Genomic DNA, 27566 nt, shown 5'->3' on the forward strand with positions numbered 1-27566 from the left:
AAGCCAGCTGCCATGTTGTCAGTTATTCTATGAAGCCTACATGGCAAGGAGCCTAAGGTAGACTCTGGCCAACATCTCATGAAGAAATGAGGCCCTTAAGCCAACAACCTATGAGGAACTGAATCCCATCAACAACTACTTAAGTGAGCTTGGAGGAGGATCTACCCTCTAGTCAAGCCTTAAGATGAATGCCCTTGTGGGAGACCCAGAGCCAGCGGATCCAGGTTGGCCATGCCTGGATTCCAGAACCACAGAAATCGTTGACTAAATGTGTATTGTTTTAAGCCATTAAGTTTTAGAGCAACATGTTATATAGCAAAATATAATTAATATGGAGTAGCTCTGAAGAAATTACAAAAAGAGTTCATGAAGAAAGCAGTAGATACAAGTGTGTTCATGATTCAGATATTCAGTTAAGATTATCACTCAACTGAACACTACTAGTAGTTGCTTATGGATTTGATATTAACCTATTCTAATTTCCATTCTAAGTCTCATTTAGTTTATACTCAAACTATTGGTTAAAGATGGAAAGTTAAGACAGTAAAAGAACATAGATGTCCAAACAGAAGTTAATGAAGACCATAAAATAGTAATCCTTTAAGTTTATTTCAAAATTTTCTGTATTCTGAAATACTATCTTCTACAGCAACCTGGATGAAATTGAAGGCTATTATTTTAAGTGAAGTAACTCAAGAATCAAAAACCAAATACTACATGTTCTTACTTATGAGTGAAAGCTAAACTATGGGTACACAAAGGCATACAGAGTGGTATAATGGACACTGGAGGTTCAGAAGGGAAGAGAGTGGAAGGGGGGTGAGGGATGAAAAACCACCTACTGGGTACAATGCATACTCAGGTGATGGTATACTAAAATCCTAGACTTTACCACAATATAATGCACCCATGTAACCAACAACCACTTGTACCCCATAAAGCTACTGAAAAGTAAGTAAATAAATACACTTTTTAAAAACAAAATTATCTTTATTCTATCTGTAAATTGGATTTATCTGATCATTATTAGCATTCTCCATCTGAACCAGCATTGAAAGGAGAAAAAAAAATGGTGATAAGTATATCCCAATTTAGCATTTTACTTTTAAAAATTATACTTTAGGATTCTCATTTTGGTGACTATCTTTTCATGTCATATATATACATACATATATTTTACATAAACGGGCTTTATGTCACAGAAGCTACTTATCTTGGAAATTCTTTTTTTTTTTTTTAAACACAGACATTGTTTGTTTGTTAATTGAGTAAGTGGAGGCTTACCTCTATATCTTCCCCCAGACTTACTCTTCCCCAGGTAATCACTACTTTGTTATAAAACAAAGCATGCTTTTCTGTATGTTCACATACATAATCATATACAGATGTTACACTGGCCCGGTTTTTTTTTTTTTTTTTGGGGGGGGAGGACTACTCTCTGTGTGTGTCTCTCTCTCACACACACACACCACTACAAATATACACACAGGAATCATACTTTATAAAATTCTCTGCATCATGAAAAGTCCTTGGAGTCAATTGCCATAAATTTAATTAATTTGTTTTTAATACAGTGATTGGATAACCTATGATTTATTTAACCTTTCCCCAGGGATGGGCATTTACCTTGTTTTCAGTGCTTTTCCCGTTAGAAAAAGGCTGCAGTGGCCAGGCACAGTGGCTCACACCTGTAATCCCAGCACTTTGGGAGACTAAGGTGGGCAGATCACATAAGGTCAGGAGTTCGAGACCAGCCTGACCAACATGGAGAAACCCTGTCTCTAATAAAAATACAAAATTAGCTGGGCGTGGTGGCGCATGCCTGTAATTCCAGCTACTCGGGAGGCTGAGGCAGGAGAATTGCTTGAACCTGGGAGGCGGAGGTTGCGGTGAGCCAAGATGTGCCATTGCACTCTGGCCTGGGCAACAAGAGTGAAAGTCCATCTCAAAAAAGAAAAGAAAAGGCTGCAATAAACACACTTACATTTTATGCACTGGTGCTTCTATTTACATGAGATAGACTTTTAGGAGACTGTTGGATCACAGATTAGAGGTATTTTCCATTTTAGCAGATATTACCAGAGTACATTTTTTAAAGGCTATCATAATTTACATTTCAACCAAAGTATGAAAATGACTTCCCTTCCAATCTTTGACAGCATTAGACATTATTGGTCTTTTAAATTTGCATTTCCCAGATTAATGGTGAGGTTAAGCATCTTTTCATAAGTTTACTGGCCATTAAGATTGGCCTTTCAGTAAACTGCCTATTAATATCATTTTTGTACTTCCCTAGAGGGTTATTTATTTTTATTTTTATTTTTTGAGACAGGTTTTCATTCTGTCACCCAGGCTAGAGGGCAGTGGTGATCTCAGCGCACTACAACCTCTACCTGCTGGTTCAAGCAATTCTTGTGCCTCAGCCTCCTGACTAGCTGGGACTACAGGTGTGCAACACTATGCCCAGCTCATTTTTGTATGTTTTGGTAGAGATGGGGTTTCACCATTGTTGTCCAGGTTGAACTCCTGACCTCAGATGATTCACCTGCCTTGGCCTCCCAAAATGCTGGCATCACAATATTTTTTAAAAACAACTATTAATTTATAATACACTCATCTGATATGTACAATTTCCACTGCATACATATTTATTCTTTATGTAATGTATTCATTGACACATTTTCTTCTCGAGTTCCAGGATGCCATACTCTCCTAATATATTTTTTTCCCTATCTTACCATCTAATTCTTATGAGTCTCCTTTCATAGCCCCTCTTCTCTTCTCTACCTACCTACACTTACTCCCTTGGTGATTTCATCTGGTTCTATGGTTTTAAATGCCACCTGTATGTTGATGAGTCTCATATTTCTATCTTCAAACTCCAGACCTCTCATATGAGCTTCAGACTCACACACTGGGTGTCTCATTGGCATTTCTAAAATGGACTCTTAATATCTTGTGGTCTAATCTACTTATCTTTCAAGATTCTCCATGTGAGTAAAGGGCATCACCATCCATCCAGCTGCCCTTACCAGAACCTGGAAGTCATTATTGATTTATTCTTCCCCCTCACAGATATATCTCATTCATCACTAAGTCCTTCAGTTATACCCCAACACATGTCACCAAACTAACCACTTCTTTCTACATCCACTGCTACTCTACCCCATCCCTGTCTATTCCACTATCATCCAAACTTCTATGAAAACCTCCCAACTGGGACCTCTGAATCTACCTTCCCCTATCCCACCCCTCCCTTTGCCCCCAACAATCAATTCTTCAGTCCCTGAATATAAATCAGATCATGTAATTCCCCTGCTTAAAACTCTCCTATGACTTTTCATCATACTTTAAAAATTCTAAACTTGTTACTAAACTATAAGGCCTTACATGATATGGCTTTGTCTACCTCCCTGAATTCATCTTCTGTCCTTCTCCCCCAGGTCCTAGGTCACTCTCTCTGAGCCTTATTTGCCTTCTTGCTCTTCCTTGATTATGCTGAGCTCATTCCTACTTTTCCCTCAGAACATCCAACTCTGCTAAGTGTCACATTTTCACAAAAGTCTTCCTTTATTATACAGAAACATACACACATCACATATATGCTAGCCTCTTACTCTGCTTCATCTTTTTCCATACCTCTCCTGGCTACATTAAAATTACATATTACTCTGCTTGCTTACTAATTCATCTCTCTCCCTCTAAACTAAAATGTAAGCTTCATGAAGACAGAAGATGTGTCCATCTTGTTCACTGTTAAATCCCTGGCACTCAGAACAGTAATCTGGCATACAGCGGGAATTCAATAATTTTTTTTTAATAATAGGTAAATATTGCTTTATTATTTTTTGACACTGATAATTGCAAAGGTTCTCTAACTACATTGAAAGCAACCAATGTATAGCTGTAGCTCATTCATATTTAATGCAGTATAATATCCTGTTATGTCAATACACTACAATTTAACTTTTTATCCTCCATCAAAAAGCTTGGGTTCTATGATTCCAGCACTTTGGAAGGCCAATGTGGGATGATTGCTTGAGCCCAGGAGTTCGAGACGAGCCTGGGCAACATAGTAAGACCTCATCTCTACAAAACAGAAAAATTAGCTGGGTGTGGTGGTGTGTGCCTGTAGTCCCAGCTATTTAGGAACAGGAGTCTGAGGTAAGAGGATTGCTTGAGCTTGGGAGTTTGAGGCTGCAGTGAGCCATGATTGTGCCACTATACTCCAGCCTGGGCAACAGAACTGTACCCTGTCTCAAAAAAAAAAAAAAAAACTTGGGTCATTTCCAAATTTTGTTCACCATTATGAATTCTGTTGTTATAAAATTCTTGTACATATCTTCTGCTATATATATTTCTCTAGAGTGTACAACTAGGATTAGAGATGCTAAGTCAGAAAGTATGCAAAATTCAACTTTACAACATAAAGTGAAATTGTTTTCCAAAGGGGTTGGACCAATATATACTCCTTCAGTATTGTATAAGAGTTTCTGTTCACCCATATCCTCTTCAACATATGATACTGGCAAACCTTTTAATTACTGGCAGTCTCATATTGATCTTACTTTGTATTTCCTGATTACTTATGAGGTGGCACATTCTTTCATATATTTATAGGCCTTATGTATTTTTTCTATGAAATGGCTGTTGATGTCTTTTGCCCATTTTCCTACTGAGCTTTTGTTTTTTCTTACTGATTCATTCTGTATACTAAAGCTTTATTGGTTCTATGTATGGTAAGCATCTTCTCCCATTTTGTGGCTTATCTTTTCAATTTCATTATAGAGTTTGTCAGTGAACAAAAGCACTTGATTTTAATGTACACAATTTTATTAATCTTTCCTTTTATGGCTAGTTCTTTCTATGTTTTGTCAGGAAATTCTTCCTTACTCCAGGGACACAATGACATTTTCCCACAGGCCCTAAAAGCTTTCCACACTTTTATCTATGTAGAAATGATTTTTGTACATGGTGTGAATTAGGGATCTAATTTCATATGGACACTATGAAAGTTAACCCATATGAATATTTAACCTATATGGATAACTAATCATACCAGTGTTTTTAAAAAAGTTTCTCCTTTCCTCCCCTTGATCTTGAATTCCCTATCAGGAATTCCATCTATCTGTGGGCCGGTTTCTCAATTCACTTTCTATTCTGCTGGTTAATACATCTCTCCCTGAGCCAAAAGCGGTCTTAATTTACTGTTAATTACTATTTGAACAATTCTGTGTTTTGATAACTGATAGGACAAGTCTCACCACCTTATTCTCCTTGTTCAGAAATGTCTTGTTTTGGCTGTCTTTATACATGCATTTGAAAGAACAGAAATAAAAAGAAAAGATAATTAAACACACATTTATAAAATCAGCAAGGACTAAAAGATACCTAAGAATATATCTAAAATATATGTACAGAAAATTACAAAACAATTTTAAAACATTTAAGAAGGCCTAAATAAATATAAAAATAAGCCACAGTCATGGATTAGAAGCCTCAATATTGTAAGATGTCAATTCTTCCCATACTAATCCAAAGATATAATCCAAATTCCAACAGTTAATTGTGAATCTCAACAAGCTAATTCTGTTTGTCCCAATTTTTGGTTGGAAACATATAAAATTTTAAGTTTAAAACTTTAACCAAAGTATGTCTTGGAATCTAACATGTTATAAGCCTTGTCAATTTCCAACCATGTCTGTTATTAATGTGAGGAAAACTTTCTTTTATTATACTCTGGAATGTTCCTCAAAGTCTGTCACTTATTTGGCTAATTTATTTTCAGTAACATCGATTCTTCTGCTTGTTACCCTTGGATGTATACCCTAGACTGATACCAGACAAAAGGCAAAAATCACCGAATCAAAGCACAAGTACGATAATCCATCAAATATCTCAAAAACTTAACATATGGTAGCATTAATAACACTGTAAGGATTTAGAACCATCTGTTAAATGCATCCTATTGTAACTTATCTCTCTCTCTTTTTTTTTTTTTGAGACAGAGTTTCGCTCTTGTCACCCAGGCTGGAATGCAATAGTGCGATCCTGGCTCAATGCAACCTCTGCCTCCCAGGTTCAAGCAATTCTCCTGCCTCAGTCTCCCAAGTACCTGGGCTCAGAGGTGCCTGCCACCATGCCCAGCTAATTGTTTGTATTTTTGTAGAGGTGGGGTTTCACCATGTTGGCCAGGCTGGTCTCAACCTCCTTGACCTCAGGTGATCCACCTGCCTCAGCCTCCCAAAGTGCTGGGATTATAGGCATGAGCCACAGTGTCTGGCCTGTAACTTATCTCTTCCTAAGGATACAGATATGAAGATAGTTTTGTCTGTCTGCCAAAAGTTCCAATCTAAAAATAAACAAAATAAAAAACAAAACAAAACAAATTTTGATAGACATGCACTCCTGACAGGGTTGCTAAACAAACATTAAATAATGGAAAGTAAACAGCAGGAAGAAAACACCAAAAATATGCCACAGTTAAGAGAGCAGACATGGTGAGTACTTTGATTAGGAAGCTAATATTAATTTTTGATGAGTCAATGTAGTTCCCAATAAAATAAGAAAACAGGCACAATGAATGAGCGAATTGTAATATTTCCATAAGTACAGGTTAAGACTTGGTTTTGGGAACAAAAATGTCCAGAAAAGACAGCAATTTTTGGATAATTTTTTCTGAAATAATCTCCTTCAGTTTATGTCTCAGGGACAAAATTCATCACAGGAAAATTTGAAAAATTCTAGGCATAAAACAAAATCTTAAGTTTTGGGTCTTTGGAGTCCTAAGATATGCCTGTTTTAAATAAAAGTGGTAGCTCAACCAATCCATCTGACCACCTCATATGTACAACAACTGATTCAATCATTTAAATAATCAAACACAGGCATTTTCTGAACACTATCTTACTTTCCTTGTTCTCAATTCCAACCAGCTGCCTCATTTAAGGACAGGCCTGGGCAAACTTCTGAGGTTTGTCTTCAGTCTTAGCTCTTTATCTTCCAGTAACTTCCTCTCTTGTTCTATTCCATGTATCACAATGTACCCACAGGACCTTAATTCATTGCTCCTGCCTTTACCACATATGGACTTCCATAAAAACTCACTATCCTGGGACATCTCCCAGAGTCCCGTTCTTTGCTTAAATAAATTACAATAAGCACAAAAATCAAGAGTGAAAAAACGCAATCTGTGCAATGGAGAAAATTATTTGCAAATCATAGATCTCATAAGAAGCTAACATCCAAAACATATGACTAAGTCCTACAACTCAACAACAACCACCATTTTTTTGCTGATTAAAAAATGGGCAAAGGACAATACACATTATTCCAAAGAAGATATATGAATGACCAATAAGCACACGAAAAGATGTCCAACATTACTGCTCATTAAGGAAATGCAAGTCAAAACCATGAGACACCACCTCACACCCATTAGGATTCCTACTGTTGAAAAAAACAGAAAATAAGCATTGGTGAGGAAGTAAAGCAATTGGAACCCTTGTACAAGCATTGCTGGTGAGGATGTAAAATGGTGCAGTCCCTATGGAAAACAGTATGGCGTTTCCTCAAAATATTAAAAACATAATTACCATATTGAAGTAGAAGGCAGGGCTTGGACCCTGGACCAGATTGAAGACTAGCAGAAACAGGAAAAATACGAAAGCAACTCTCCGTAGGACACACCTACCAGTGCCATGTCAATTTACCATTGCCAGCACAACATCTGGAAGTTATTGCCCCTTTCCATGGCAACGACGCAATGACCCAGAAGTTAAATCCTTTTTCTAGGAATTTCTGCATAATCTGTCCCTTAATTTCCATGTAATTAAAAGTGGATATAAATATGACTGCAGAACTGCCCCTGAGCTGCTACTCTGGGTACACTGCCTATAGGGTAGCTGCACTCTGCAAGGGGCAGTACCTCTGCTGCTGCTAAACACTGCCATGTTAATAAAAACTGCTGACTCACACCACCACCACCCCACCCATGAATTCTTTCCTGGGCAAAGCCAAGAACCCTCCCAAGCTAAGCCCCAATTTGGGGACTCACCTGTCCTGTATCAATATGAACCAGTAATTCCACTTCTGGCTACATACTTTAAAGAACAGAAGGTAGGGTCTTGAAGAGATAGTTGTACATTCATGTTCATAACAGCATCATTCACAATAACCAAAAGGTGAAAAAAACTCATGTGTCCATCAACGGATGAATAAACAAAATGTTTTATATATACACAATGGGATATTATTCAGTCTCAAAAAGGAAGAAAATTTGGACATACATGAACCTCGAGGATATTATGCTAAGTGAAATAAGCCAGTCACAGAAAAACACATACCGTATAATTCCATTTATATGAGGTACGCAGAGTAGTACATTCATAGAGACAGAAGGTGGAGTGGTGATTGCCAGGGACTAGGAGGCAGGGAATGGAGAGTTATTTTTTAATGGGTATAGTCTGTTTTGCAAGATGAAAAGAGTTCGGGACATAGAGAGTGGTGATGGTTACAAAACAATGTACTTAATATTACACTAAACTATACACTTAAAATGATTATTAAGATGGTATAAATTACATTCTATGTATTTTTACCACAATTAAACATTTTTAAAAAAATTACAACGAGCACACAAAAAGCTTATTCCAAGTCTGGTTTTCACCCTTTCTTTACCTAAAATAAATTCAGGGTTTCTGCCTAATTGTCCAACTGGTTAGCGTGAATTCCTTATTTTCCTTTTACTTCCTCCTGGCATCCTATGGAGGTGGGTGCAGACGCCAATGAATTTTAGTGCAGTTCCCTTCCACTTACTTGCCCTGTAACTGAGCAAGTCAGTAGGTAAAAGAGATTAATGCATTTTAGCTTTCTCATCCATTCCAAAATAACAACAATGAAAATCATCTTACATCTTATGTCTCAGAAGGTACTAACATTTAAATTTTCATTGAAGACTTTTGAAATTGTCTGCAGGGAAGGAAAAAGCAACAGAACAAAATGTAAAGGAGGGTTCATTCAGGATGCAGTGTTATCTCTTTCTAATGGTAAGACTATATAGTTGTATTACAAATAATGTAGACAGTTCTAAAAACTACATTTCAATGTCTTATGACCAAAAAAAGCTGAAACCCAGTCTTTTTGTAACAAATTGCCAATTAAAAATGTCTCCATGTATTCTCTTTTCCATGTTCTTTCTTAGTCAGTTTAGTTCATTCTTGTTCATTTAGTCTAATTGCAAAGATAGAAAAATCTTGTCATCATGTTTCAGACAAATACTGGGCAAAAAACTTGACTGTATTTGTGACTAACTGTATAACAGGTTATTTTCATTTCTGTTCTGTGGAAAGTGTAAAACATTCCAACAAAGGGTTTTTAATGTAGACTTCTTTTTTTTTTTTTGCACCCATGCTGTTGATTGTTAAATGTAATAGTCTGATCATGATGCTGAATGTCTTTTTAAAAAAAGAAAAATAAAAATATTGTCATCAAGATCTACATATATTGCACTTTTATTCCTCCAGGTACATGTTTCTGTTCCTTAATCTATCTCAAGCTCTTTAATGGTAAAATCATGTCTTATTAATTTTTATAATGCTAAGTCTATCACAGTTACTAACCCAGAAGAGATACTCAATAAATACCTAATGAGATTATAATGGTAGAACATTAATGTTACCCAATTCACACAGCTCTACCATCACATGGAAATAACTGAAAATTCAAAAAGTAAAAGTTTCAATGACAGAAATTAAGAATGTTATATAAGAACCTGCTTAAAACCAGGTTCTTACAAAATTTGGCAAAGAATGAAAAAAGAGAAAAACATCTCCTAGGAATGGTTAAAAAAATTAAGTTATATATACTTATATTTTAAAACAAAACAGAAAAGTTATGAGTAAAATGCTGGATAAAGACATATTAGTGAAATATAAACAAAAATGAAAACAGGTTACAAGACTAAGATCCAACAAAGTACTATAACTTATGTGCTAGAAAGTATGAAATAGCAGATCACTATATTTTGACTCCATCCTGAAGTTACAAGTTACACACATTTATGTGCCAAATAAAGCCCTGACATTTATTAAATAAACAGTTAAAAAAGGGGCCGGATATGTAGAAATATAATAGCTATGTTAGATTTATATACCTCTTCATTTTAGAGAGTAGTTGACAAAAAATAAACATTAAAAATTTTTAAAAATATGTTAGTAAATATAAATATATTTATATTTGTCCATTATATTTATTGACTTATTTATTAAGTCAATATACTTATTGATTCCTAAAGCAGCTTTCTTTTCAGGAATACAAAAACCATTTTTTAAAAGTTGATCATATATGAAAAGAAACTAAACGAATTAAAAAATAGTTTAAAAAGATACATAATCTGACAAGGTAACCATATTAAACAACAATAAAGCATTACATAAAAACTCTTTAGCCAGTTATAATTCCTAAAATTCTCTCCTAAACATTTCTTGGGCCAACTTAGAAATGAAAATCACAAAACCTATTTTGAAAATGACTATAAAACACCAATTATTCAAATCTACATCATGAAGCCAAATACGACCTGAGGAAAACTACCTTTAAAAGTTTTCATTTTCAAAAAGATTTCAAAGAAATTAAGTAAGACTTTATTTCACTATGCTTGAAATAGAAGAAAAGAAAAATATACTTGGGGAAAGGTAGTGAAGATGAGATCAGAAAGTAATGATTTAGAGAAAAAAAAGAATTGATTAACAAAAAAGGGGGAAACAAAAATCCAAGAGCTAGAATTTTGGAGGAAAAAATACCATTAAAGTTGACATACCTTTGGCAAATCGAATTAAATAGAAAAACAGAAATAATAGAAAATTAGTACTGAAAAGCTGTATGATTATTGAGGCTTAAAAATTAGAATAGTGTATTTTTTACTCTATGCTAGATGTTTTACAGTGCACATGAAATAAACACTTTTCTTTTTTTTTTTTTTTAATTTATTTATTATTATTATACTTTAAGTTGTAGGGTACATGTGCATAACGTGCAGGTTTGTTACATACGTATACTTGTGCCATGTTGGTGTGCTGCACCCATCAACTCGTCATTTACATCAGGTATAACTCCCAATGCAATCCCTCCCCCCCTCCCCTCCCCATGATAGGCCCCGGTGTGTGATGTTCCCCTTCCTGAGTCCAAGTGATCTCATTGTTCAGTTCCCACCTATGAGTGAGAACATGCGGTGTTTGGTTTTCTGTTCTTGTGATAGTTTGCTAAGAATGATGGTTTCCAGCTGCATCCATGTCCCTACACTTTTCTAGGAAAATGAAAATGGTTAGAATTGATCTAAGAAGAATGAAATGTGAACAGGGCAACAGTCATGAAATTAATTGGAAGGATACCCAAGGCAATCTCAAAAAGTTCCCAGGCCTAAAGTGGTTTTAAAGTGAGTTCTTAAACTTTGAAGTCATTGATAACTGCTTGCTACATATTAACCATTTTACAGCATTTAAAAATTGGAAAGCTTACCAAAGCTGCAACAACAAAATCAAACAAAAAGAGTTACCTTAAGTGATAGAACTGAAGAGAGAATAGACAATTCAATAATAGGTGAAGACTTCAATAACTCATTTTAAATAATGAATAGAACAGCTAGACAGAAGATCAAAACAAAAAACAAACAAACATAAGACAAACACTATAAACCTAAGAGATCTAACAAATAAAATCTATAGAACACTCCACCCAACAGAATACACATTCTTGTCAAGTGCAGGATGGAATAATCTCCAGGAGAGACTATACGTTAGGTCATAAAACATGTTTCAATGAATTTAAAGTATGTTCTCTGACCACAACAGAATCAAATTTGAAATCAATACAATGGAAAGAAATTTGGGAAAGTCAAATATGTAGAAATTAAACAGCATGCTTCTAAACAACCGCTGACAGGAAGAAATCATAAGGGAAACTGGAAAATATTTCTAGGTGATGAAAACTAAAACACAACTTACCAAAACTTATGGGATGTAGTGAAAGAGGTGCTTATAGAGGTGCTTAAGTTATGGCTGGAAACACTGATATTTAAAAAGAAGAAAGATCACAAATCAATAACCTAATCTTCTACCTTAAGAAACTAGAGAAAGACCAAACTAACTTAAAACAAGTAGAAGGGGCCGGGCGCGGTGGCTCAAGCCTGTAATCCCAGCACTTTGGGAGGCCGAGGCGGGCGGATCACAAGGTCAGGAGATCGAGACCACAGTGAAACCCCGTCTCTACTAAAAATACAAAAAATTAGCCGGGCGTGGTGGCGGGCGCCTGTAGTCCTAGCTACTCAGGAGGCTGAGGCAGGAGAATGGCGTGAACCCAGGAGGCGGAGCTTGCAGTGAGCCGAGATCGCGCCACTGCACTCCAGCCTGGGCAACAGCGTGAGACTCCGTCTCAAAAAAAAAAAAAAAAAAAAAAAAAAACAAGTAGAAGGAACAAAAGAATAAAGATTAGAATGGAAATAAATAAAAGAGAAACGTAGAGGAAATAAACAAGATCAAAAGTTTTTTTGAAAAGATGAACAAAATTGACAAACCTTGAGCTAGACTGATCCCCTCTCGCCAAAAAAATATTTAAAAATATAAAAAAAAAAAAAAAGAGAGAGAAAGAGAAGATTCAAATAAACAAAAATCAGGAATCAGAGTGGGAAACATCATTACCAATCTTTCAGAAATAAAGGTTATAAAGGAATACTATGAACAACTGTATGCCAAACTATTAGGTAACCTAAATGAAATGAACAAATTCCTAGAAAGGCACACACTACTGAAACTGACTGAAGAAACAGAAAATCTGAAGAACTACAACAAGTACAGAGAATTAGTAATCAAAAAACTTACCACAAGTAATCAAAAAACTACCCATGAAGAAAAGCCCAGGACCAGATGGCTTCCTTGGTGAATTATACCAAATACTTAAAGAAGAATTAAAACCAGTCTTTCACAAATTCTTTCCAAAAATGGAAGAGGAAGAAACATTCCCCAACTCATTTTTTCAAGTCAGTATTACCCTATTACCAAAATCAGATACTAAGACATCATAAGAAAAATATAGACCAATAACCTTTATGACTATAGATGTAAAATCTCCAAAATAATACAAGCAAACTAAATCCAGCAACACAGAAAAAGGATTATACACAATGACCAAGATGTTTTATCCCAGGAATATAAGTTGGTTTAACATATGAAAATCAATCAATGCAATATGCCATATTAACAGGACAAAGGACAAAAACTAATAATCTCAATAGATGTAGGAAAACATTTAATAATAACAAATGCCCTTTCATGATTTAAAAAAAAAACTCAACAAACGAGGAATAAAATAAAATATCCTCAAACTGATAAAAGACATCTATGTAAAACTCACAGCTAACATCATATTTAATGGTGAAAACATTGTATTTAATGGTGAAAACTGGAAGTTTTCCCTTAAGATAAGAACAAGACAAAGATACCTACTCTTATCACTTGTATTCAACATTGCACTGGTGGTTCCACCCAGGGCAATTAGGCTGTTGGGAAGATAAAATGGTGTAGCCACTTTGGGAAAGAGTCAGGCAAGTCTCCAACCAGTTAAACACAGAGTTATCATATAATCCAGCAATTCTATTCTTAGGTGTATACCCAAAGAACTGAAAACCTAAGTCTACATAAAAAGTTATACATGAATGTTCACTGCAGCATTATTCAACCAAATAATGACAAAGTAGAAACAACTCAAATACCTATCAACTGATAAAAGGATAAACAAAATGTGGTATGTGATATATACAAGTTCCATAATGTTCGAAAATATGCACAAATATAACAAAAGATGTAAACTTCTTATGTTACAGTGCAATTACTTTGCACTAACCTAATATTATAACCACACACTATAAAACCAAGACAAAAATCTAAATTATTAAATAGAAACAAAATTATAATACCAATAAAATTCAAATTAATACTATTAATTTAACTTTGTTCTTCTGAAATTATATTGTTTAAAATATAAATATGCCTCAGGTTCTTTTGAGTTTAGCATCCTTACGCTGTCCTGAGCTATACAATAAAACAAACCTCACACCACTTTTCTCCACCAGAACTACCACCAGGCCTCCAAGGGTATGGGAATCATGAGATCATTAGGAAGTCAATACAATATGGGAGGTATAGTAAAAGGAACATCTAGGATGATTTGAGGTGTTTATTTTTTAGAGTGACTGGTTAGATAGTTATCTTTTAAAGCAGGAATACTTGGGTGGGGAGGGGCAGTTAGATTACTTTTGAAAATAAACTTGGGATACCTGAAGGACAGCTGGATGGAACTGTCTATTGCAAGAAATCACGGATCTGAAGCTCAAAAATTGCAAGTCTGGGCCAGAAACACAGATCTGGAAAGATACCATCCTAAAGAGTGGTGGCAGAAGCCAAAGAACCTGCAAAAGCACCATCAGAGAAATGGAATAATCTTTTCATTAAAAAAAGAAACACATGAGGGAAGCCAAAGGAAGAGAATTTTTTTAACAGGGTACTAAATTCCACACAGGCAAAAATGAATGAAATGTGTTATTTGGCTTGGCAGGTCATGATGACCTCTGGGAGAGGGGTGAGAAAGAGACAGTAAGGCCAGTCCTTTATGAAGCTTCGCTATCAAGGGAAGCAGAGAGGGCAGTGCCTGAAAGAGGAGATAAATTATTTCCAGTCTGAAGAGAAAGAGCTAGTAGAGGGGAAGAGGCTTAAATTATATGAGAACAGACTTTGAGTCACTTTTCTACCCCAACACCTATTAGAGTGCTTGGAACATATCAAACATTCAAAAAATATTCATAAAATATTGAATAAAAGAAGGAAAAGGGTGGCATCAAATAACAGGAAGAGGGTTTCAGTAAGGAGGACAGGAAAGGGGTAAAGGGGAGGAAAACTAACATCTGATCACCTGTCTATCTCCAGGCTCTTTATCTTCATAATTCTTGAAAAGATCCTGAAAGGAAGGTATTATTGTCTCCATTTTACAGGTAAGTCCACAGAGACTAAGAGATTAGGTAATCTGACCAAGGTCATTCATCTGCTGAGGGGTAGAGGCAATATGCAGAAATGGCTTCATCTGCCCACAAGGCTTTTGTTCCCCTACCTTACTGTCTTCCAGAAGAGGGGTACAAATGTGATCTACAGCCAGAGAAAAGAAAAGAAGCAGAGAAAGAGAAAGGGGAGGGGAGGGAGGGAGGGTTTGAGAGAGGTGATTTTCATTTATAAGCAAAGGATAGGAAGGTGTAGTTCAAGCCTGTTGGCATCTATTTTCTCTGTGAAGTATGAAGGTAAAACAATTTGCTGAAAATGAGGGGAAAAGGCTGAAAAAGAATAGTAAATGTATCTACTAACATCTGAGGAAGATGTACAAGGAACTGACCTAGGGCATGCCCACTCTTGTTAAGCCGCACTACTTTTGTCATTTGCTTTTACAATATAAAAATAAGGGACACACTTGTTCTGGGTTACCTGATCCTTTGTAGTTAAATAAATCTTTGTCCCAGGAGCTTACTCAAAAGGAAGAATGGAGACCATGATATTTCATAACTCTACCAAAGGCTTTGTCCTTCCCCTGACACCACACATAGCATAAGATAGGGTCAGTGCTGAGCTGGAGAATAGCCAGAGTTCTTGAACACCTGGCGTATCATAAAATTTAATCTAATCTTATTTCTTTTACCTGAAAATATTTTCATTTATAATAGTACAGTGGGTCTGTTTTCTAATAAAATTTTACATATTTTACATGAGTGAGCCAGATGTAAGACATAAAACTGTGCTTACAATAACTTTTCAGAAATGTATATTTTAAAAAATCGAAGAATGCCTTCCTATCATCAATACTAGGTTCTCTCTACTCAGATTGCTGTATCTCATAGTAGCAAGGAAATAATTAAAAAGGAAATACAAAACCGTTAGAAATGCATTAATCGCAAAAACTTCACATCCACTTTAAAGGGTACCACAAACCTGTCCTATCTTCAAGTTTCTGACCTTCATAAAAGCTCATCATCTTCAGTCATAGATAGCTTGATACCTCCACTGTCTAGTCCCACAAACCAGGAAAACCCCACAGCCTCAATATCATCAGCCAGAGAACACTAGTTTGTCAAACAGTGTATATAACTGGGTAGTCAGCAAATGTGTGGAACTTACTACCTTTAAGTAGTCAATTATAGGCCAGGTGCAGTGGCTCACGCCTGTAATCCCAGCACTCTGGGAGGCCAAAGAGGGTGGATCACCTGCGGTCAGAAGTTTGAGACCAGCCTGCCCAACATGGCAAAACCCCATCTCTACTAAACATATGAAAAATTAGCCAGGCATGGTGGCGGGCACCCATAATCCCAGTTACTTGGGAGGCAGGAGAACCTGTGGGGCGGGGGTCGGTGGGGGTGAGGAGGGTGGCAGAGCTTGCACTGAGCCAAGAACACACTGCTGCACTCCAGTCTGGGGTAAGAGAGACTCTGTCTCAAAAAATAAAAGAAAAAAAGAAGCCAATTAATTATATATATAGTTGTTGATACATTTGCAGTTCAAAGATTAAAAGGAAGATGAGAATGAAAATCTATATAAGTTTTTGGGATCAGAGGAAATACTGGCCTGGATAGTTCAATGACCCAATACACTATTGCTTTAATTTATGTTCGCGTGACCTTCATGTAAGACTGTGGCTACAGCAGAGTAAAAAGCTCAGGACTATTAACAAATCATCATCTCAAAAATCCAACTTGTGTTCTATATAAACGCATACAACTCACATAGATTACTTTCCCTTTGGCCTACTGACCAGACCAGCGTTTTTCAAATTGTAGGTAATGAAACTGATCTAGCAGGTTGCAACCTGACTTTACATAAAATGAAATACAAAAATATCAGAATGCATCACATGAGTTTTCATCCTTTTCATCACTCTACCATGAGTTTTCTTTACATGAGCTAAAAAAACTCTTATTTAGCTCATGGTTCTGCAGGCTGGAAAGTCTAAGCATGGTGCCAGCATCTGCTCAGCTTCTGGTAAGGGCCACATGCTAAGTCAAAACATGGCAAAGAAGGTCAAAGGGAAAGTGGACACATGAAAAGCAACCAAACAGGAGGAAAAAACTTGCTTTATAACTCACTCTTGCAAGAACTAATCTATTCCCAGAGAACTAACCTAGTCTTCAGAGAGGAAGAATTCACTACCACAGGACCAGCAACAGTACCCAGACACCTCTCGCTAGGCCCCACCTCCCAACACCGCCACACTGGGGATAAAATTTCAACATGAGTTTTGGTGAGGACAAACGAATCATATAAAAATCTCAGCAGAGTGTGTGTGTGCATGCATGTGCACATACTGGGATGGGAATTAATATTTATTTCTCACTGTAGGTTATAGTCAAAAAACCTGAAAGCCATTAGACTGCAATCAATCAGCAACAACTCATTTCCAAAGTCTAAATATTTTTTTTCAAAATTACTGACTTCATCATCATGTAATAGTCCAGTGAAGGAGATAAGAAAAGTTATAACTTGTTTTAAAATAGTTGGTTTCGGGCTGGGCGCGGTGGCTCAAGCCTGTAATCCCAGCACTTTGGGAGGCCGAGACGGGCGGATCACGAGGACAAGAAATCAAGACCATCCTGGCCAACATGGTGAAACCCTGTCTCTACTAAAAATACAAAACACCAGCCGGGCGAGGTAGTGGGCGACTGTAGTCCCAGCTACTTGGGAGGCTGAGGCAGGAGAATGGCGTGAACCCGGGAGGTGGAGCTTGCAGTGAGCTGAAATCTGGCCACTGCACTCCAACCTGGGCGACAGAGCGAGACTCCGTCTCAAAAAATAAATAAATAAAATAAAATAAAATAAAATAGTTGGTTTCATTTTGAACGTCAAATAGTGGTCTAGAGTGAATTAATTTTCAAACCATTCAACATACAACTTTAAAATCTAACTGAGAATTTATACTACTCCCTCTGAACAAGCATTTCCTCCAAAATCAAACATGTCATTAATACTAAAGTACTACTTCAGTGTCAAAGGAAAAGGAAATAGAGATCTGAAGTTGAGTTTATTTTCTGATCTGTCTACATCATAAAAAGTCCTTAATCTTCTGTGAAACTTATTTTTATGTGTGCTAACCACTACTGAAACTATCACTTAAAACCACTCTCATCTCGTATTTTGCAATAGAAACTGAGAAGTCACTACTATATGATCAGAAATTTTCCAGTCCCCATACAGGCAACCTGGCAGCTATCACTGACTCCCCTACACTGACACCTCTACTTCTGGGTAGCTGTATAGACTCTATATTCAGACTTAGAGAATCTACTCAGAATATGAGTTTCAATGATCGGATGAGAAGAATAGCTTATTCTTAGACCCTTTTTCTATGTTAATGTGGTCCAATTTATCTTGCCCCCAAATCCTGAAGCCCTGTGGAACTTCTAGAAATGGCCTATCACAGGCCGGGTGCAGGGGCTCACACCTGTAATCCTAGCACTTTGGGAGGCCGAGGCGGGTAGATCATGAGGTCAGGAGTTCAAGATCAGCCTGGCCAAGATGGTAAAACCTAGTCTCTACTTAAAAAAAAATTTGCTAGGCATGGTGGTGGGCACCTATAATCCCAGCTACTTGGGAGGCTGAGGCAGAGAACTGCTTAAACCCAGGAGGCAGAGGATGCAGTGAGTTGAGGTCACCCCACTGTACTCCAGCCTGGGCAACAGAGCAAAACTCCGTCTCAAAAAAAAAAAAAAAAAAAAAGCCAGGTGTGGTGGCTCATGCCTGTAATCCCAGCACTTGGGGAGGCCAAGGCGGGCAGATCATGAGGTCAGGAGATGGAGACCATCCTGGCTAACACAGTGAAACCCTGTTTCTACTAAAAAAATACAAAAAAATTAGCCTGGTGTGGTGGCAGGCACCTGTAGTCCCAGCTACCAGGGAGGCTAAGGCAGGAACCCGGGAGGCGGAGGTTAAAATGAGCGGAGATTGCGCCACTGCACTCCAGCCTCGGTGACAGAGCGAGACTCCATCTCAAGAAAAAAAAAAGAAAGAAAAAAAAGAAATGGCCTATCACATTCAGGAATCTATAGGATGGGTAACAATGGGAAGTCCCCAGATTCCCAGAGTCTACTGCCAACTCACTATTACAAAGCCACAAAGCAGCTCCTGAAAAACATACCTTCCAAGTCACAGAAGCAGTTACTGAGACTTGACTACATTCCCTCACTGTATAAATAAGAAGCTTTGTGTTCTTGGGAGATAATTATTTAGCAACTTAATTGGAACTTAATTAGCAAACAGTTCTTTCATATACATTTTAATATTTGATCCTTAGGAAAAAGAAGGGAAAGAGTAAGAATTATCCATCCTATTGTACAAAGAGGTTCACAATAAAAAAGATGCCCAGCCTAACAAACCAAGATAGTGGTGGAATGAAGTACTTGTCTTTTAACCCCTGGTCTGCTTCTCTTTCTCTTCATTGCAGGGCTTCCTCAGAAATTTGGAGGATGTCATTCTGAAGGCTTGTGCTCACCAATCATTAGATTACTTTATTCTATTTTTTTTTTTCCACTTCTGTGTGGCTCTCTGTGACCATACAGAGACTAATTGTGGTAAGTACCATACCAGACTAATTGTGGTAAATTCTTATCTAGGTAAAAAGAAGACAGAAAAAAATAATTTACAATCTCTATCTTCTATTTTAATGAGGGTATTTTTGTGCAGGAGAAATTAATATTTATAACATGAAGGTCAACCCATTCCCCCTTTTACATAGTTGCCAATAGTTTAAATACACCATACGAGCAAATTGTTTTAGGTACTAGGACCACTATTGACCTTTAAAGATCCTTTATAGTCAGTACTTCTACTCTACCTGTAGTGAATGACTAGTTGTTTTTTTCTTTTTTAAAGTTCTAATGAGTTGCAAACGGACATGTTTATGAAATAAAAATAAATTATGAGAAAAATAAAAAGACATTCAAAATGTAAGCCTCAATTATTAGAGTCACAAACAAAGCTACTCCATCAAACTGCTCTAAAAAATTTCAAACTCTTATTTCAGTTTCTGTACCTATTTTGTCACTGACAAGTAACATTCACAGGACATGCTTTCAGTAGCACTGCAAGTGATTAGGACATCTTTTTGTAGTGGACGAATAACTACATCAAGTGGGTTGGATTCTAACATCTGAGACTTCTGAAATAGAAAACTTTCTCCAATAAATAAAGATATTTGACTAGCTCAAACTATATTTATTATGTAATTTATATTATATAATAATATATTATATTTATTATACTTACTAGCCTATAATGCTTTTCTATACTCCTATTATATTTATTGTACTTACTAGCCTATAATGCTTTTCTAATGCGAACAGGCTTTTCAATGAAGTTGTACATAATTTTAAACCATCAGTTATTTTCCAAAAGAATCAAATACAATCTCTAATAGTAGAAACCTGACTTCAGAGAATTAATATTATTTTCCAAATTATGGAGGAACAGTAGTCATTAGAGCATTCCAAAGGGGATGTGCCAGGAATAGAGACTCATCTGGTTAAAACGGGAGCATTGGAAAATGTACATATTGGTATCAAAAGTTTAAAGTTCCTATTAGTTCCCAGATTAAGGGAGAAAATGAGACAATTTGCCAATTCCTTGGCAAAGTGAAAGTAGTCCCTGGGAAAAAGACTGAGTGAGCTTGTGCCAGTACTGAACCACTGAGGTACTTCTTAGGCCAAAGTAATGAAGATTATAAACACCTTACTTTATGTTGAGATTATAAAGAACTTAAGTCCCAAATGATTCTCTGAAAATAACGTGGCCTGGTCTCCAGAAATAAATTTATCACCTTCTAATAGATCATTGTCAAATGCAAAAAACCTGAAAGTGCTATGGATCAGAAACCGAATTCCCAACAAATATTTATATTAATAAAGGGTATGGAAACACTTCATAATCATGTTTTAGAATTGCTGCAAATTTAATCTATTGCTAGAGATATGAAAAAACTATATCCCTATGCCTCACACAGAGTAGGTGCTCAACAAAAGTTCAATAAGAGTTCAGCTCTTGAAGCTGTATAAATAGGAAGGTCAAATGTTTTATTCTCATGTTTTACAAAGTGAGAGGCTGAAGAAAGCTAGATCAAAAACATGTTAAGCAGTCATTTAGTATTAAAGGAAGAGAAAGACACTGATGCAGGTAAACAAATCAGACAGGCTGAAACCAGAACTCAAAGAAAGTCTAAAGAGAACACTCTAAAGTAGAAAATGAACTTTCTATAATAAGTCAAAAGGGAATAGGAAGATGCCACTTTTTTCAAAGGAAAAAAAAAAAACTCACTGAAAGCTAAAAATAGTGAAATTTAATCCATGTAAAAGTATTAGTTCTCCTTTCTCCCTAACTCATCTAAAATGTGTTTTTTAAATTGAGGTATAACTTTCATACAGTATAGTGCACAAATCTTGAATGTACAGCTTGATACATTTTTACATACATACACCCATGTAACACCATGCAGATCAAGACAGGGAACATTTCCAGTGCCTTCTCCCGTTCAATAACTCCTTTCTACCCACCGCAAACCAGTGACCACTGTATATTTATTCCTGTTAATGGTCAAATAGTACTCCACTGTGTGAATTACACTACAAATTTGTTTACTCATTCTCCTGTTGATGGACATTTGGGTTGTTTCCTGTTCTATTATGAAGAAAGTTGTTATGTATACAGTATTTTGGTGAATATAAACACTCATTTCTCTTGGGTATATGCCTAGAACAGACTGCTATGTCACAAGGTAAGCATATGTAGATTAAGTCAGTTTTCTAAAGTAACTGTATCAATACACTCTACTAACAATGTTTGAGAATTCTCATATAACATTTTAAATGTAAAAAAGTGCTTTAGTTGAGGCACAAGAATTTTGAGGCTTTTTGTTTATATTGTTTTCTGACCTTTTAGAGTAGGGGGTAACATAAACAGAGTGCTCACATCTCAGGGAATGGTTTGGGCGGGGTATGGGAAGAAAATAGAATTTCGATTTCAGTTTCTTACTCTTTTAGCTAAAAAGTAAATTTTACTAATATTTTTTATGCAAGTTGACACTACTAATAGTATTCTTATTCAGATGGTTATGTTTATTCACATTGGGTATACTGTGATTTACTGCCATTTGGTGTGAGCAGGATTATGGAATATCTACTTCTAACTGAACTAGCTCTCACCAAAGGAACAGGTGGCTAAAAAAAAAGAAAGATTCCTACACAAAAATAATATTAGTAACGTAGATACAAGCAAACAACAAGGAAATGTCTAAACTGACACTTCCATTCTAGAAAATCTCTTCAGAAGTTAAGAACTATGACCATCCATCTAGTCAAATCTCACAAGAAGCAGGTGGAAAATATTTCAAAAATTAAGACTTTAAAAAATATGAATTTAACCTATAAGTAATAAGTATTATTACTGTTAACGATATTGTGCAATGAAAATTTTAAAACATCGTTTTCATCAAGTCATCCCTTTTAGTTTGCGTTTATTTTATGCTGTATATAGTAGTAACAGAAAGTACATGCATATATAAAGAAAATTTACATATATTAGGGATGTATGCTCAAATTATTTTACCAACAGGGTACACAAACAGAAGAGTTCAGAGACTCTTGTTTTAGCCTCAGCATTTTTTAGTATTAAGCTAGATAATCCATAACAGAGGAACTTCTAATTTTTAAAGCCATACAAAATTAGGCATACTAAATGAGAAACAGCCCAGCTGCTATTTAATGTTAGAATAATACATCTGAACAGTGGGGGAGAAGAAAGGAGGAGGACAGGAATCTACTAGAAAGAGGCATGAGAGTACTTTCGTAGGTACTGTTCTTTATCTTGGTAGGTATTATGCCAATGTATAGCTACATGTATTTATATTACATATGATATGTATCACATATACATATATATCAGACACATATTATATACAGAGGTATATTTATATTATACCAATGTACACGTTTGTCAAATTCATCGAATGGTAATTACATTCCATTCTATGTAAATTTTACCTCAAAAGAGAAAATGATCCATTCAAAGTATTAACCACTAGGTAACAGCATGCACGTGCCTAGGAGTAAATTATGGTGATGTCTGCAACTTACCTTGAAATGCATTAAAATAAGAGGAACTATTACGTAGATAGAGGGATGAATATACAAACAGATGCATGAAAGGGCAAGTAGAATGAAATTTAATTGTAGAATCTAGGTGGTAGATAAATGGGTCTTCACAGTATAATTTTTTAAACTTATCTATGTATTTGAAATTTTTCAGGATAAAAATTGGAAAAATAACGAGTTGAAACTTGACAAATAGGCCGGGCGCGGTGGCTTAAATCTGTAATCCCAGCACTTTGGGAGGCCGAGATGGGTGGATCACAAGGTCAGGAGATCGAGACCATCCTGGCTAACACGGTGAAACCCCGTCTCTACTAAAAAACATACAAAAAACTAGCCGGGCGAGGTGGCGGGTGCCTGTAGTCCCAGCTACTTGGGAGGCTGAGGCAGGAGAATGGCGTAAACCCAGGATGCGGAGCTTGCAGTGAGCTGGGATCCAGCCACTGCACTCCAGCGTGGGTGACAGAGTGAGACTCCGTCTCAAAAAAAAAAAAAAAAAAAAAAGAAAGTTGACAAATAATAATTTAAAATAGTGTAGTGATACAAGGGAAAGTTAGAAATTCAAAAAGGGGGCCGGGCGCGGTGGCTCAACCCTGTAATCCCAGCACTTTGGGAGGCCGAGATGGGCGGATCACGAGGTCAGGAGATCGAGACCATCCTGGCTAACACGGTGAAACCCCGTCTCTACTAAGAAATACAAAAAATAGCCGGGCGAGGTGGCAGCGCCTGTAGTCCCAGCTACTCGGGAGGCTGAGGCCGGAGAATGGCGTGAACCCGGGAGGCGGAGCTTGCAGTGAGCTGAGATCCGGCCACTGCACTCCAGCCTGGGCTACAGAGCGAGACTCCGTCTCAAAAAAAAAAAAAAAAAAAAAAAAAAGAAATTCAAAAAGGGAAATGGTAGGAACATACAAGTACCATCACTTGGTGCTTTTAGATACTCTGTATTTGTGAGGTGAGAATTATCCTTATTTTACAGACGAGTAAATGGAAACTTAGAAAGATTACAGAACATGCACAAGGTCACAGTGTGAAGCCGAGCCAAGAGCTGAATCCAACTTGTAGGAATTCTGAATCCTCTTGACCTACATTCCTCACAACGGGCTGCCTAGGACCAAACATCTTCCCTAGAGCAGGGAAGTTGCTTCTCCATTCCTGCATGAACCAGCTCTAACACAAAGTTCCTTCCTACAACCTGTACTCTGAAATTTGTCTCCTCCTGGTTTTCCTCCTAAGTTTGAGTCCTTGGGGCCCCAGAGTATCTAATTCCCACATAACTGGCCTTCATATCAAGTGATAGAATTTGAAATTTCAATAAGCAAGACTTTTTTTTCCCCGTTAGTATTTTATAACATTATCACCTCCACAGCTATAACTAGGTGTAAAATGGGAATAATGCCTCATAGAATTGGGATAAAAAAATGAAAACATATGTGAAGTATATGCACTGTAAAAAAGGGGACTCAAATCTTTTTCTTTTTCTAATCTTTACCTTTCTTTGGAAATTGCAGCATGCCACTCAAGAGAAAACACTTTTTTTTTTTTGAGTCTTAGGTTGTTTCTTGAAGAGCTCGTTAAATGTGAATGGATACAGATTTTTCTTTTGTGTACTTATTTTATCTAAAAATTTTGTTTCCTCACTTTATTTTCCATTTTGCCTTGATTTGGAATTATCACTTAGAGGGATTTTATGTACAATTAGATATACAACTAGGACCACTTCTGTAGGATTTTTCTGTTTCACAAATTACTACAGGTGGCCAACCTGTGCAAGCAACATGTTAATGAAATTTTAAGTCTATTTTCTTTTTGACTCTCAGAAGATATTTTTCAAAGGAAAAATGTGAAAAGCCATTATGTTACTAGGAAATGACTAACTGGTAATGGTAACCTTTAATTGGCTTTGGCTGTGTTTATACACATACGCCCTAAAGCTATACATTTCTTACTTGGCAAATAGATTCCGCGATTTTCTAAAGTCACAAATATATTCAGGGACTCCTAAAGTCACAAATCTTGCCTGTCTAAGCAATATTGTATTACAGCATAAAAAATAACCAGCTATTCTACCTTAAAAACTTTGTCTTATTTTAAGGACAACCTACAGTTCAGATGTGAAGTTATTTTCAGTCTACTGGAACCTGAATAAGACTGTTTTTTCCTCTTGATATCTGAGGTTGTTGGTGTTGGAAAGGATCCTAGAGATGATTTTACAGTTGCAGAAATAGATATGCAGACAGTTGAAATGATTAGTCCATAACAGAGTATGAACCAGACAGCAGGTCCCCCAATTCCTGGCCTAGTGTTCTTTCCATCTGACAATCGTGCCAAACCAAATATTTAAAAAGTGATTATGTCCATCCATTACTTCAACTTCACTAAATTTCAGTCTGGCCACTCGTGATGTCACTTCCTTTTGTGAATGGGTGTATTTTTTTTTCCTTGGTCTTGCTATCTTCACTTGACTACAATATAACACCTTAGAGCTCACACTCTGTATTTATGCCAATTTTCTCCATGCCTGTTTCCGTTCCTAAAGGATACCAATATAATCTCCAGAATGCCTTGACCCTCTTTTTCACAAGATTTATTTCAAGCAATCAACTGCCAACCATACAAAAAAAAAAAAAAAAGGGATTTATTCTAAAACACAAAGCATACATGGCAGTGTTGCGTGTCTTCCTCAAAGGGCTCAATAAAAATTGTGAATGCTATGTATTACATGCAGATGCTTTCTAGAAAAACAGCCCAACGACAACCTTGTTATGTAGGAAGAGAGAGCTATTGTGGACTGTAGTAGGAGGCCAAGAATAAGGTTTGAGAGTCTACCTAAAACAAATATGGAGGTGGAAAGGCACAAGAAGCTTGCTGGACCCACCAGTCAGAGCTAGGCTGCTAGCTCTCGGCTATCAGAGGTCGGCTTAAAAGAACGTTAGGCACCAGAAAGGCACGTACCCCGGGACAATGATAGGGCAGGCGGGGCACCGGGAATCACGCTCAGGGAAAACTCAACAAGTCTGGAAAGCAAAGAGATGGATGAATAACTGCCAAGAGGCTCCTGCTGGCCTCTGGATGACCACTACCCCTTTCCAGGATTTACTGCCCGCCGGCACTCGCCGGCTCGCGGACAGCCGTTCACCCCGCTGCCGTATCTGCCCCGACGTTCGCCCGGGACCCAGGGTATCCACTAACGACCCTGTCCGAAGCCGAAGCCTCCTTCCCAGGCCCGCTGCCCGGCGGCGTGGCTTCCCGGTCGGCACCGGCTTTCCAGGAGGAAGGCAGCGTCGGGCCTGCGGGGGCCGGACCCGCCTTCGAAAGTGGGCGGAAGGATGGCCGCCCTGGCGGAGTGCGGGCGCGGCCGGGAGCCCTTGCCTCAGCCCCGGCCCCGTCTTCTCGGTGCCGCGCCGCCCTCAGCCCTCACCACGGCCGGCCGCGAACTACGGGCTCGCGGCTGAGGCGATGGGGAAAGGGGGTGGGCGCGCCATCATGAAGGGGAAAATGGTGGGCGGGCGGGCCCGCGCGCGGCCGCGGTACTCACCCGGGCCGGCCAGTGCGGGTAGCCCTTCATCTTGGCGAAGACCAGGTCGCCCGCTTTGTACTCGCGGGGCCGCGGACGCGCCATCCCAGCCGCTCCCCTTCCTGGTAGTCCTTGCTTGCCGCGAAGATGCCGGGAGGCCGCCCCCCCGCGGGCCGACGGACTGCGCCGCACTCCCCGCGGGCCTCAAGCCGGGCGGACGAGCGGCCGCTCCGACGAGGGGAAGCAGCGAGGCGGCGGCTGAGGCAAGGGGTGGGCGGGGGGCGCAGCAGGCCCGGCAAATCACGGCCCGGCAGCGGGGGAGGGGAGCCCCCGGCCGTTCGGCGCTCGCCCGCGTCCGGCCGCGCCAAGGTCCCCGCCGCCGCCGCCGCCGCCGCCGCCGCCGCGCGCGCTGCTTACCAGCGCCGCGTCGCCTGCCTCATGCCGCCGCCGCCGGCCTCCCTACCGGGCTCCCGGGCGCAGCGCGAGCGCCGGGCCTCGCGTCTGCTCCGAATTCCTCCTCGGGCAGCGACCGCAAACACGATCTTATTATTGTTCTCGCGCGCGCTCAGCATCCCCCCCACCCCGCTTCCCGCTCCCCTCCCCTCCTGCGCCGGCCGGTTAATTCCTAGGTACACGGCCGGCTTTCGCGGAGAAACCGAGCGCGCCAGCCCGGCTGCTCGGCAGGCGGGCGGTGGGCGCGTCCTTCCCTAGCACGGAAGCCCGCGCCGGGCGGGCGGGCGGGAGCGCCTACTCCGGAGGACGCCAGCCGCCTGCTCTCTTTTGTTCTTGGCCGGGAGCTGCCTGCCGCAGCCCAGCCAATCACCACCCGGCCGCCCC

At 38.4% G+C, this 27566-nt stretch overlaps 2 protein-coding genes across 2 annotated transcripts in view; one reads left to right on the forward strand and one right to left on the reverse strand.

The window, feature by feature from the left end:
• The window catches only part of HDGFL3 (HDGF like 3), an 81235-nt gene extending 54268 nt beyond the window's left edge, over nucleotides 1-26967 (reverse strand). The window contains exon 1 of the mRNA XM_050796210.1: nucleotides 26751-26967. Coding sequence (XP_050652167.1) covers nucleotides 26751-26834 — 84 coding nt within the window. The 5' untranslated portion in view covers nucleotides 26835-26967. The remainder of the gene's footprint in view (nucleotides 1-26750) is intronic.
• SH3GL3 (SH3 domain containing GRB2 like 3, endophilin A3) overlaps nucleotides 1-27566 on the forward strand; it is a 447963-nt gene that overhangs the window by 7412 nt on the left and 412985 nt on the right. The gene's annotated exons all lie outside the window — the stretch shown is intronic.

The sequence above is a fragment of the Macaca thibetana genome, chromosome 7, assembly GCF_024542745.1.
Source record: "Macaca thibetana thibetana isolate TM-01 chromosome 7, ASM2454274v1, whole genome shotgun sequence".
Lineage (NCBI taxonomy): Eukaryota > Metazoa > Chordata > Mammalia > Primates > Cercopithecidae > Macaca > Macaca thibetana.